Raw genomic sequence first — 14431 nt, 5'->3', positions numbered from 1 at the left:
CGTAAAACCATACTCTCACTCACTCTTGCTCACAAAACATGCCCAATACCCAATTACTTGTGAGAAAGCTAGGTATAACATCATCACAATGTATGACCTGACTGAATGTTGCTCATGACATCGACCACTGGCGTCCCTGGATTAGACATGATTGATATTCATTGTGCCTGACTGGAGGGTATTGTTGCTCATGACATCGACCCCTGCATCCCTGGATTAGACATGATTGATACTCATTGTGCCTGACTGGAGGGCATTGTTGCTCATGACATCGACCCCTGCATCCCTGGATTAGACATGATTGATACTCATTGTGCCTGACTGGAGGGTATTGTTGCTCATGACATCGACCCCTGCATCCCTGGATTAGACATGATTGATATTCATTGTGCCTGACTGGAGGGTATTGTTGCTCATGACATCGACCCCTGCATCCCTGGATTAGACATGATTGATACTCATTGTGCCTGACTGGAGGGCATTGTTGCTCATGACATCGACCCCTGCATCCCTGGATTAGACATGATTGATACTCATTGTGCCTGACTGGAGGGTATTGTTCCTCATGACATCGACCCCCTGCGTCCCTGGATTAGACATGATTGATACTCGTGGTGCCTGACTGGAGGGCATTGTTCCTCATGACATCGACCACTGGTATGATTGATACTCATTGTTGGACATGGCATTAACCACCAGTCTGCATGACTTGACCTGAAATGAACCTCTGACATGACCGAGGCCATTGTTGCCCATATCAACTAGTGTGCCTGACTAGGGGCATAATCCTATTATCATCCACTGGTGTTCCTGATGGCAGAGACTCCCACCATTCATGTAGCTGGAATATTACTATAGTGCATATTCACGAGTCTTATTAACAACAACAGTGGATAAAACATTTTATTTCAGTGACGCTGTTGAATAATACATGAAAAAAAAATCTTACCCAACAAAAACAAGAATTGTGTACACTGAACACATGATGATCCGATGTGAAGGAAACATCCATACACTTCTATCAACCCCTCACCTTTCATACATCTGCAACAGCATTAGAGTTCCTGATGCAGCCAGTAAGCTACACAGAAAATACATCGAGGAAGTGCACAAGTTAACAAGTGCACAGGCAAGAATTGTTATTCAGAATTGTAACTCAAAAACTTTATATTCCTTCCCCTCGTTATTATTTGACATCTGATCAGTCAGTCGGGTATACAACTGAAATGCCATTATGAGGGGAACTGAATTTTCTCTCTAACATGCATTGCCAACACTATCAAAACTCAAAACTAAGGTGAATGATTAAAATATATATTGTGCTGTCTTATGATTATTTTAACAGTAACATAACGTAAAAGCCTGTTTAGATTTATGTGGATAAAACAAAATTTATCAACTAACTTAAGCCCAGACACTAAACTGTGGAAAAATAGAATCATAAATAAGCTGGCAAAAAGACAAAAGCACCTGCTTCTTGGGCAACTGCCTTTTTTAGGACTATCACCAACCAATGTTACATTTTTCAAACAATTCTTATTACACATATGAATCCTCAATAAATGAAATAACATTATTGCAAGGTTCATCAAATACTACCGGTACTTATAAACAATATGATTGTACAGATACACAGGGTGTTCCTTGTACATCTCATCTAAATTTATTGTGCTTTTGTAGTTTTTTGAACACATGACAAAGTTTGTGAAAAGTTTCACTGTACAAAACTACAACAGCAGGAGGAGGACCAACAACAGTGTAGAAGCCCTGGGAACCAGTTCAGATCAAGCACCTGCTGTCTGTACAACCAGTACTGTAAGCCTGAAGTAAATGAACATGTTTACAGGTGACCGTGTATTTTCAACATCTTCACTGTCCCCCAAACTCTGCAGCCATATGGTTTCACATAAACAAAGATTACCTCAATTTCACATTCAGAATATACTCTGTGATGATATTTATACAATATTTAATATTTGTGAATGTTTATGATAAACTCTGCCACTACTGATCAAGCCCATACACCCTGTTACATCAAACTTCATTTGTACCATACATTGGCTCTCGTTACAACTAATACTCTTCAAATATTGTTTTCTCAATCACATTATTAGTGATTGAATTTGTTTTCTACAAAACCTTATGGCACGATACTACTATTTGCACTCTGGAATAAATTCCCTTAAACTTTAATTATAGCAGTAGAGTCTTTCATTAACAGTCAATAAGTAAAGGACAATTAAGTGGTATATCAGAAGCTGTTATATATATGGATTTCAGCTTCTTTCAATGTGTTCTTGTGGTAAAGATACTGGTATTTCAGATGCATAACTTGAGGTACCTGGATCTGTACCACCATCCATGTCTAACCAGTCTACACTGTCATCTAGTACATCGACAGGCCTTACATGGAAACAGCCCAGCAACACATCAGCAACATCACACTACATTGGCCTCAAGAACCATCTTCAGTGTTGCTACCAGTAATCATTTCATGTCCATGGAAATATTGAACAGCCCTGTGAAAGCAAGTTTAGTGAGAACAGTTTAGTTCTGGTGAACAGACCATGCTTGATTAACCTGACACCTGTTTAACAGTTTATCAGCTTCCTATAATTTCTCTCAAAGCTGCCAGGATCAATGAACGTTCATGTGTTACCATTTATAAGCAGCGAGTTGAGAGAGGTGTTGATCAATACCCGGCCTACCACCCAGCTGGTGCGGCGGAGCATGCTGGCAAGCAATGTGCAATACTGCCTTGCTAATCAAATACATGGGGGAATAAGAGAATTGGCATTTCTCAAAGTACTGCCCTATGATATAGTTGTGATTCAGATCTAACAAAAATTACATTTTCATTTGCTGTTTCCACATAAGCAAGAAGAATATAGAAAATATATTTTGAACATTGTCCTTTTAATTCATTCATACATGTTACCAAACTCATGCATGACAAATACACACGATAGTTTCATACCATCAGCCATTGTTTGTGTGAGCATACAGCCAGGATTACAGTGTAAGTAGGAGGCATCTGTGGACAGTGTTCTCTTATGAAAGATAACCACCTGGTGATATGATTGTAGTAGTATACTAACTAAGCGAGACCATGGTTTTACAAGAACAGTATGCGTATAAGTAGAGAATGGACGCAGAAAAAATATACTGCATGTGATGGGACGCACATTAACTTCACTGTACCTAGAGTGTATTAAGACCCGTGTCCATGTGGTCATTGATTCATCCAGGTTCTAATGTACACTACACCATTACAGGATCCTCATACTGCTGGCAACCACCTTTAAATTTGGGGTACCCTGCACCAGAACGTTTGTCAAGGTAAAACTGAGTGAGTGAGTGAGTTTAGTTTTACACCGCTTTTAGCAATATATTCCAGCAATATCACAACTGGGGACACCAGAAATGGGCTTCACTCATTATCTTGCCTCACACATAAATGTCGTTTTCTGATTGGCTGAGCGCTCTTCTATTATTTTCTATGTACCCTGCTGGGAATGCTGAACTCATTTGTTAATTCGTAGTAGTAAGTCTTTATCTCGAATAACATTGAATTATGTATGATGTACAGAAATTACTGATGTTTTGCGAATGCAAATCGATGGAAGGGAATTAACTCTAAATTTATTTTCTTGTCTTCTGGTACTCCATACTATGTTCCGACACCCTTGCTTCAAACAGTTCAAAATTACCATTGAGGTGTTCGGTAAGATAACCACGTTGTTCACTGGTCCCTCGGGGTCCATGGGCTGATGTACCCTCAGTGTTTCTTTATGTTCCCTGTTCCATGAACAAACATCGAGGGTACATCAGCCCATGTCACCCTCGAGACCAGTGAACAACTTATATTGTACACATGTGGGGAATCGAACCCAGGTCATCGGCGTGATGAACGGACGCTTTAACCACTACTAGTCTAGGCTACCCTGCTGTCCCAAACTCTGAGAAACCCTATGAAGAAAACAAAATACCAGTATGTAATCAGACTTGTGTAGAAACTAGGGCTGTGCAATATTACCGGTATATACTGGTACAATATCTGGCGATACGAATTATCGCGATATGGTTCAGATTCTGCAATATATTGGGTCATCCACTGTTAGCTTCCTGTGAATTATCTGCCACGTTTTGTGATTTTGAATGGTTTTATTTGGAGGAATTAAGTGGCCTCAAATGGACCAGTTTTTTATTTGAACTTACAGTACAGTCTCTGGCTCTGAGTGACCATTTCACAGCTCACAGTATTTTGTTATCTTCTTTGTTTCATAATGGTACATATGCTATTAATTTAAACTAAATCGTGTTTTTGTTTCAATTTGCAATAGTCCATGTTAACACATGTTTATATTGGCGTTGTATCTCAATGAATCACTGACAAACAGCAACAATAATTACATACTGCATTGAAGTGCATTCTGTTGAAGCAAACAACACTGACCATGAAAATCATGTTGTACTATTACCTTTATCATTATGTTTGAAAATCTTTGTTGTAATGCTTCAATCAAACATTCCACGTTGAGCCTCTGTATATCATTGTATTTATCTGTAAACCATTGGCATACAGCCATATGCAATGGGGACGGGGAGCCTAAAAGTATGGTGTAACTGCAACTAAAAAGATGATGTCGCACACAGAGAGCTATTATGAATTTATGATGAAACCTTCTAGTCAATATATCACAATATGTATTGCAATATCTCTTAAATTATTGCAATATATCGCAATATGAAAATCAGAGCAATATCCAGCCCTAGTAGAAACCCCAGATTTGTTATCATAAGAACATGAAAGGCTTGTCACTGCAAAAAGCTGTACATGCCAACAGAGAAACACTGATATTCATTCACTACAACTGACTGACAGGCCCAGTTTTAAGTTTATATATGTATAAGGACAATCCCCAACCCACATTTCAAAACATGATTGCTTGGCCCAAACATCTTAGATTAACTCAACTGACTCTAGAATGGAAAAGTAAATCATGCACCTCCAGTGAGCAGTTATCTGTACACTCACACAACATCTGTCTTTTGTCACAATGATTTTCACCAGATTTGATCAAATAAAGTCAAACTGAATTTCTAAACTGAAGCCATTAACAAAATATTAGCCATACACACTATCTCATGCCATGTTCTACAAGGATTAGTTATTAACTTTAGTGGAGGATAATAGATGTGACATCATTATGGGATAAAGATGATGAGTGCTGATGTCAAACTGTCGGCTGTACACAAAACATGACCTGCTAACTAAATCTGAGAAATAATATATTATTATTGGAGTTTGAAACTCCTCTTGCCCCATCACATCAAAGCATTCTCTGTAGTCATGGTAGGACATTGGTCCAGTTAGTTTATCAGACTAGGAAAGTGAAGCTACACTTAAGAATAACTGACTTTCTGGTCATCTAGAACCTAGAGAAATGAGGTCTGCAGTAAATCCTAGCAGAAGGAAGTAGGGCACTGTGCATATTGCATGGCATTGGGAGTCACTGGGACACAGGAAGAAACATGTGTCTTTAACTGAGGCTGAATGGCCAGAATCTGGGGATTACGACGTGTTATCACTACGAACACTTAATTGGCACTTTCTGGAATCTGTGGTGCAGAAACATGCATGCTGACTACTGGCGTAGATACACCTGAATCCCCTACATAGTATATACAGTCTCACGGAAATAATCTAATATAACTATGATAAACATGTGTTTCCTGTTTCCTGAGATTACACATAATGTCTGAGATATATTGCAAAAGTTAATTCAAATCAATTAGATGTATTTGTGTTTAAATATCTGTCTGATATACAAAGGTTCCTTAGAACTGATCTGAGTAATCTCATGTGTTATTTGATACCGGTAAGAAATGTTATAAATGTTGGTAATTATGTTGACAGGCAGCTGGGAGGTGGACGGCGGCAGCAGGTGATGGCTGGACTACCCTGCCTCTTCTCCTCCATGCAGCTCTGTCCTCACACAAGTTCTCATTTGGCAACATATTTCTGACACATGATGATGATGATGAAGGTGGTTGTGTGTCTAGCACCTACTGACTACTCTGGCCCAAATGAAATCTGGCCAGCTCCTCCCTTCTTCATATAGCGCCTATAGCTCTTGTAGCGGGCACTCTCAGCCAGCTTTGACTTCCTTTCGTTTTCCTGCTCTTCCCTCCAATCCTGCATAAACAACATACATAATGTACACACAAAATACACACAAAAGCTACTGGAGGAAATAAAGATCAGTCATTCATTCATTCATACACACACAGAACACACAACACACACACAACACATACACAGAACACACAATGTACTCTCAACATACAACCAACACACACAATGGACACCAAACACACACAATGTACAGAACCAACAGACACAATGTACACACAACACACACAATGTACACACAACACACACAATGCACACACAATGCATACACAGTACACACAACACATACACAGAAAACACAACATATACACATCACACACAATGTACACACAACACACAATGTCCACACAACACACACAATGTGTGCACACAATGTACACACACAACACATAATGTACACACAACACACAATGTACACATCACACACAATGTACACACCACACACAATGTACACACAACATATACACAGAACACACAACATATACACAGAACACACAACATATACACAGAACACACAAAGTACACACAACATATACACTGAACACACAACATATACACAGATCACACAAGGTACACACAACAAATACACAGATCACACAATGTACACACAACATATACACAGAACACAATATATACACAGATCACACAATGTCCACACAACATATACACAGATCACACAATGTACACACAACATATACACAGATCACACAATGTACACACAACATATACACAGATCACACAATGTACACACAACATATACACAGATCACACAATGTACACACAAGATATACACAGAACGCACAATGTACACACAAGATATACATAGAACACACAATGTACACACAACACACACACACATCAGACATTTGAGCCATATCTCCAATGGATCAACATTTTGCCCTTGTACCTGTGTAACATTTCAGCTTCTGTCTGATACACTGGGAACATTAGCAGAACAATAAAAATACCGCAGATGCTGTAGCTCACCATGTTAAATTGTCCACACAAAACATACACTTGATACCATGTTAGCGAGCTGTCCCAGCACTGTGTTGTGGCATCAGTAAAATCAGACAATACCAGGCAGAATTATTTGTAACATAATTGTGAAGTTATCAAGTTTGATTTAAAATACAGCACAAAAGTCTTTACCTGAAAATTTTCCCATTTCCATAAGCCTAACTCCAAAAAGTTTTCTTTCTCATAGTCTTCCAAAGCCTGCAGAAAAAATGAAAATATTATTTTAACATAATACATTTTAAAACAACAAGAAGACAAAGTACTTACATCCAACTGTGACTGACTGGGATAATGTTTAAAGTGCATTATACCCAACTAACTCACTCCTAAATCAACAGGTACTTACATCCAACTGTGACTGACTGGGATACTGTTTAAAGTGCATTATACCCAACTAACTCACTCCTAAATCAACAGGTACTTACATCCCACTGTGACTGACTGGGATACTGTTTAAAGTGCATTATACCCAACTAACTCACTCCTAAATCAACAAGTACTTACATCCCACTGTGACTGACTGGGATACTGTTTAAAGTGCACTATACCCAACTAACTCACTCCTACATCAAGTGCTACTTACATCCCACTGTGACTGACTGGGATACTGTTTAAAGTGCATTATACCCAACTAACTCACTCCTACATCAAGTGCTACTTACACCCCACCGTAACTGACTGGGATACTGTTTAAAAGTGCATTATACCCAACTAACTCAATCCTAAATCAAGTGCTACTTACATCCCACTGTGACTGACTGGGATACTGTTTAAATTGCATTATACCCAACTAACTCACTCCTACATCAAATGCTACTTACATCCAACTGTGACTGACTGGGATACTGTTTAAAGTGCACTATACCCAACTAACTCACTCCTACATCAAGTGCTACTTACATCCCACTGTGACTGACTGGGATACTGTTTAAAGTGCATTATACCCAACTAACTCACTCCTACATCAAGTGCTACTTACATCCCACCGTAACTGACTGGGATACTGTTTAAAGTGCATTATACCCAACTAACTCACTCCTAAATCAACAAGTACTTACATCCCACTGTGACTGACTGGGATACTGTTTAAAGTGCACTATACCCAACTAACTCACTCCTACATCAAGTGCTACTTACATCCCACTGTGACTGACTGGGATACTGTTTAAAGTGCATTATACCCAACTAACTCACTCCTACATCAAGTGCTACTTACATCCCACTGTGACTGACTGGGATACTGTTTAAAGTGCACTATACCCAACTAACTCACTCCCTACATCAAGTGCTACTTACATCCCACTGTGACTGACTGGGATACTGTTTAAAAGTGAATTATACCCAACTAACTCACTCCTACATCAAGTGCTACTTACATCCCAATCTGCAACTGACTGGGATACTGTTTAAAGTGCATTATACCCAACTAACTCACTCCTACATCAACAGGTACTTACATCCCACTGTGACTGACTGGGATACTGTTTAAAGTGCATTATACCCAACTAACTTACTCCTACATCAAGTGCTACTTACATCCCACTGTGACAGACTGGGATACTGTTTAAAGTGAATTATACCCAACTAACTCACTCCTACATCAAGTGCTACTTACATCCCACTGTAACTGACTGGGATACTGTTTAAAGTGCATTATACCCAACTAACTCACTCCTAAATCAAGTGCTACTTACATCCCACTGTGACTAACTGGGATACTGTTTAAAGTGAATCATACCCAACTAACTCACTCCTACATCAAGTGCTACTTACATCCCACTGTGACTGACTGGGATACTGTTTAAAGTGCATTATACCCAACTAACTCACTTCTACATCAAGTGCTACTTATCATCACACCGTGAACTGACTGGGATACTGTTTAAAGTGCATTATACCCAACTAACTCACTCCTACATCAAGTGCTACTTACATCCCACCGTGGCTTGACTGGGATACTGTTTAAAGTGCATTAGAACCAACTAACTCACTCCCTACATCAACAGGTACTTACATCCCACTGTGACTGACTGGGATACTGTTTAAAGTGAATTATACCCAACTAACTCACTCCTACATCAAGTGCTACTTACATCCCATCGTAACTGACTGGGATACTGTTTTTAAAAGTGAATTATACCCAACTAACTCACTCCTAAATCAACAAGTACTTACATCCCACTGTGACTGACTGGGATACTGTTTAAAAGTGCACTATACCCAACTAACTCACTCCTACATCAAGTGCTACTTACATCCCACTGTGACTGACTGGGATACTGTTTAAAGTGCACTATACCCAACTAACTCACTCCTACATCAAGTGCTACTTACATCCCACTGTGACTCACTGGGATACTGTTTAAAAGTGAATTATACCCAACTAACTCACTCCTAAATCAACAGATACTTACATCCCACTGTGACTGACTGGGATACTGTTTAAAGTGCATTATACCCAACTAACTCACTCCTACATCAAGTGCTACTTACATCCAACTGTGACTGACTGGGATACTGTTTAAAGTGCATTATACCCAACTAACTCACTCCTACATCAAGTGCTACTTACATCCAACTGTGACTGACTGGGATACTGTTTAAAGTGCATTATACCCAACTAACTCCTCCTAAATCAAGTGCTACTTACATCCAACTGTGACTGACTGGGATACTGTTTAAAGTGCATTATACCCAACTAACTCACTCCTACATCAAGTGCTACTTACATCCCACTGTGACTGACTGGGATACTGTTTAAAGTGCATTATACCCAACTAACTCACTCCTAAATCAAGTGCTACTTACATCCCACTGTGACTGACTGGGATACTGTTTAAAGTGCATTATACCCAACTAACTCACTCCTACATCAAGTGCTACTTACATCACACTGTGACAGACTGGGATACTGTTTTAAAGTGAATTATACCCAACTAACTCACTCCTACATCAAGTGCTACTTACATCCCACTGTAACTGACTGGGATACTGTTTAAAAGTGCATTATACCCAACTAACTCACTCCACCATCAAATGCTACTTACATCCAACTGTGACTGACTGGGATACTGTTTAAAGTGCACTATACCCAACTAACTCACACTCCTACATAAAGTGCTACTTACATCCCACTGTGACTGACTGGGATACTGTTTAAAGTGAATTATACCCAACTAACTCAATTCCTACATCAAGTGCTACTTACATCCCACCGTGAACTGACTGGGATACTGTTTAAAGTGCATTATACCCAACTAACTCACTCCTACATCAACAGGTACTTACATACCACTGTGACTGACTGGGATACTGTTTAAAGTGCACTATACCCAACTAACTCACTCCTAAATCAACAAGTACTTTTGACATCCCACTGTGACTGACTGAGATTCTGTTTAAAGTGCACTATACCCAACTAACTCACTCCTACATCAAGCTACTACTTACATCCCACTGCTGTGACTGACTGGGATACTGTTTAAAGTGCACTATACCCAACTAACTCACTCCTACATCAAGTGCTACTTACATCCCACTGTGACTGACTGGGATACTGTTTAAAGTGCACTATACCCAACTAACTCACTCCTACATCAGGTGCTGCTACTTACATCCCACTGTGACTGACTGGGATACTGTTTAAAGTGAATTATACCCAACTAACTCACTCCTACATCAGAAGTGCTACTTACATCCCACCGTAACTGACAGGGATACTGTTTAAAGTGCATTATACCCAACTAACTCACTCCTACATCAACAGGTACTTACATCCCACTGAGACTGACTGGGATACTGTTTAAAGTGCATTATACCCAACTAACTCACTCCTACATCATGCTACTTACATCCCACTGTGACAGACTGGGATACTGTTTAAAGTGAATTATACCCAACTAACTCACTCCTACATCAAGTGCTACTTACACCCCACCGTGAACTGGACTGGGATACTGTTTAAAGTGCATTATACCCAACTAACTCACTCCTAAATCAAGTGCTACTTACATCCCACTGTGACTGACTGGGATACTGTTTAAAGTGCATTATACCCAACTAACTCACTCCTACATCAAATGCTACTTTACATCCAACTGTGACTGACTGGGATACTGTTTAAAGTCCACTATACCCAACTAACTCACTCCTACATCAAGTGCTACTTACATCCCACTGTGACTGACTGGGATACTGTTTAAAGTGCATTCTACCCAACTAACTCACTCCTACATCAAGTGCTACTTACATCCCACCGTAACTGACTGGGATACTGTTTAAAGTGCATTATACCCAACTAACTCACTCCTACATCAAGTGCTACTTACATCCCACTGTGACTGACTGGGATACTGTTTAAAGTGCATTAGACCCAACTAACTCACTCCTACATCAACAGGTACTTACATCCCACTGTGACTGACTGGGATACTGTTTAAAGTGAATTATACCCAACTAACTCACTCCTACATCAAGTGCTACTTACATCCCACGTAACTGACTGGGATACTGTTTAAAGTGAATTATACCCAACTAACTCACTCCTAAATCAACAAGTACTTACATCCCACTGTGACTGACTGGGATACTGTTTAAAAGTGCACTATACCCAACTAACTCACTCCTAAATCAACAGATACTTACATACCACTGTGACTGACTGGGATACTGTTTAAAAGTGCATTATACCCAACTAACTCACTCCTACATCAAGTGCTACTTACATCCAACTGTGACTGACTGGGATACTGTTTAAAGTGCATTATACCCAACTAACTCACTCCTAAATCAAGTGCTACTTTTACATCCAACTGTGACTGACTGGGATACTGTTTAAAGTGCATTATACCCAACTAACTCACTCCTACATCAAGTGCTACTTACATCCCACTGTGACTGACTGGGATACTGTTTAAAGTGCATTATACCCAACTAACTCACTCCTAAATCAAGTGCTACTTTACATCCAACTGTGACTGACTGGGATACTGTTTAAAGTGCATTATACCCAACTAACTCACTCCTACATCAAGTGCTACTTACATCACACTGTGACAGACTGGGATACTGTTAAAAAGTGAATTATACCCAACTAACTCACTCCTACATCAAGTGCTACTTTACATCCCACCGTAACTGACTGGGATACTGCTTTAAAGTGAATTATACCCAACTAACTCACTCCTACATCAAATGCTACTTACATCCAACTGTGACTGACTGGGATACTGTTTAAAGTGCACTATACCCAACTAACTCACTCCTACATAAAGTGCTACTTACATCCCACTGTGACTGACTGGGATACTGTTTAAAGTGAATTATACCCAACTAACTCACTCCTACATCAAGTACTACTTACATCCCACCGTAACTGACTGGGATACTGTTTAAAGTGCATTATACCCAACTAACTCACTCCTACATCAACAGGTACTTACATACCACTGTGACTGACTGGGATACTGTTTAAAGTGCACTATACCCAACTAACTCACTTCCTAAATCAACAAGTACTTACATCCCACTGTGACTGACTGAGATTCTGTTTAAAAGTGCACTATACCCAACTAACTCACTCCTACATCAAGTGCTACTTACATCCAACTGTGACTGACTGGGATACTGTTTTAAAGTGCACTATACCCAACTAACTCACTCCTACATCAAGTGCTACTTACATCCCACTGTGACTGACTGGGATACTGTTTAAAGTGCACTATACCCAACTAACTCACTCCTACATCAAGTGCTACTTACATCCCACTGTGACTGACTGGGATACTGTTTAAAGTGAATTATACCCAACTAACTCACTCCTACATCAAGTGCTACTTACATCCCACCGTAACTGACTGGGATACTGTTTAAAGTGCATTATACCCAACTAACTCACTCCTACATCAACAGGTACCCACATCCCACTGAGATTGACTGGGATACTGTTTAAAGTGCATTATACCCAACTAACTCACTCCTACATCAAGTGCTACTTACATCCCACTGTGACAGACTGGGATACTGTTTAAAGTGAATTATACCCAACTAACTCACTCCTACATCAAGTGCTACTTACATCCCACCGTAACTGACTGGGATACTGTTTAAAGTGCATTATACCCAACTAACTCACTCCTAAATCAAGTGCTACTTACATCCCACTGTGACTGACTGGGATACTGTTTAAAGTGCATTATACCCAACTAACTCACTCCTACATCAAGTGCTACTTACATCCCACTGTGACTGACTGGGATACTGTTTAAAGTGCACTATACCCAACTAACTCACTCCTACATCAAGTGCTACTTACATCCCACTGTGACTGACTGGGATACTGTTTAAAGTGCATTATACCCAACTAACTCACTCCTACATCAAGTGCTACTTACATCCCACCGTAACTGACTGGGATACTGTTTAAAGTGCATTATACCCAACTAACTCACTCCTACATCAGAGTGCTACTTTACATCCCACACGTAACTGACTGGGATACTGTTTAAAAGTGCATTAGAACCAACTAACTCACTCCTACATCAACAGGTACTTACATCCCACTGTGACTGACTGGGATACTGTTTAAAAGTGAATTATACCCAACTAACTCACTCCTACATCAAGTGCTACTTACATCCCACCGTAACTGACTGGGATACTGTTTAAAGTGAATTATACCCAACTAACTCACTCCTAAATCAACAAGTACTTACATCCCACTGTGACTGACTGGGATACTGTTTAAAGTGCACTATACCCAACTAACTCACTCCTACATCAAGTTACACTTTACATCCCACTGTGACTGACTGGGATACTGTTTAAAGTGCACTATACCCAACTAACTCACTCCTACATCAAGTGCTACTTACATCCCACTGTGACTCACTGGGATACTGTTTAAAGTGAATTATACCCAAACTAACTCACTCCTAAATCAACAGATACTTACATACCACTGTGACTGACTGGGATACTGTTTAAAAGTGCATTATACCCAACTAACTCACTCCTACATCAAGTGCTACTTACATCCAACTGTGACTGACTGGGATACTGTTTAAAGTGCATTATACCCAACTAACTCACTCCTACATCAAGTGCTACTTACATCCAACTGTGACTGACTGGGATACTGTTTAAAGTGCATTATACCCAACTAACTCACTCCTAAATCAAAGTGCTACTTACATCCAACTGTGACTGACTGGGATA

The 14431-nt window shown here is 39.7% G+C and overlaps 1 protein-coding gene across 1 annotated transcript in view; it reads right to left on the bottom strand.

The window, feature by feature from the left end:
• Positions 1 to 4504: 4504 nt before the first annotated feature.
• LOC124262040 (dnaJ homolog subfamily C member 25 homolog) overlaps positions 4505 to 14431 on the bottom strand; it is a 30304-nt gene continuing 20377 nt past the window's right edge. The window contains exons 10-11 of the mRNA XM_046696463.1: positions 7349 to 7414; positions 4505 to 6199 (exon numbers count right to left, since the gene is read on the bottom strand). Coding sequence (XP_046552419.1) covers positions 6077 to 6199; positions 7349 to 7414 — 189 coding nt within the window. The 3' untranslated portion in view covers positions 4505 to 6076. The remainder of the gene's footprint in view (positions 6200 to 7348; positions 7415 to 14431) is intronic.

Source organism: Haliotis rubra, unplaced genomic scaffold, assembly GCF_003918875.1.
Source record: "Haliotis rubra isolate DU_JTF1 unplaced genomic scaffold, ASM391887v1 Scf82, whole genome shotgun sequence".
Classification (NCBI taxonomy): Eukaryota; Metazoa; Mollusca; class Gastropoda; order Lepetellida; family Haliotidae; genus Haliotis; species Haliotis rubra.
Note: the sequence above shows the minus strand (reverse complement) of the source record. Positions and strands in the feature narration are given on the sequence as shown.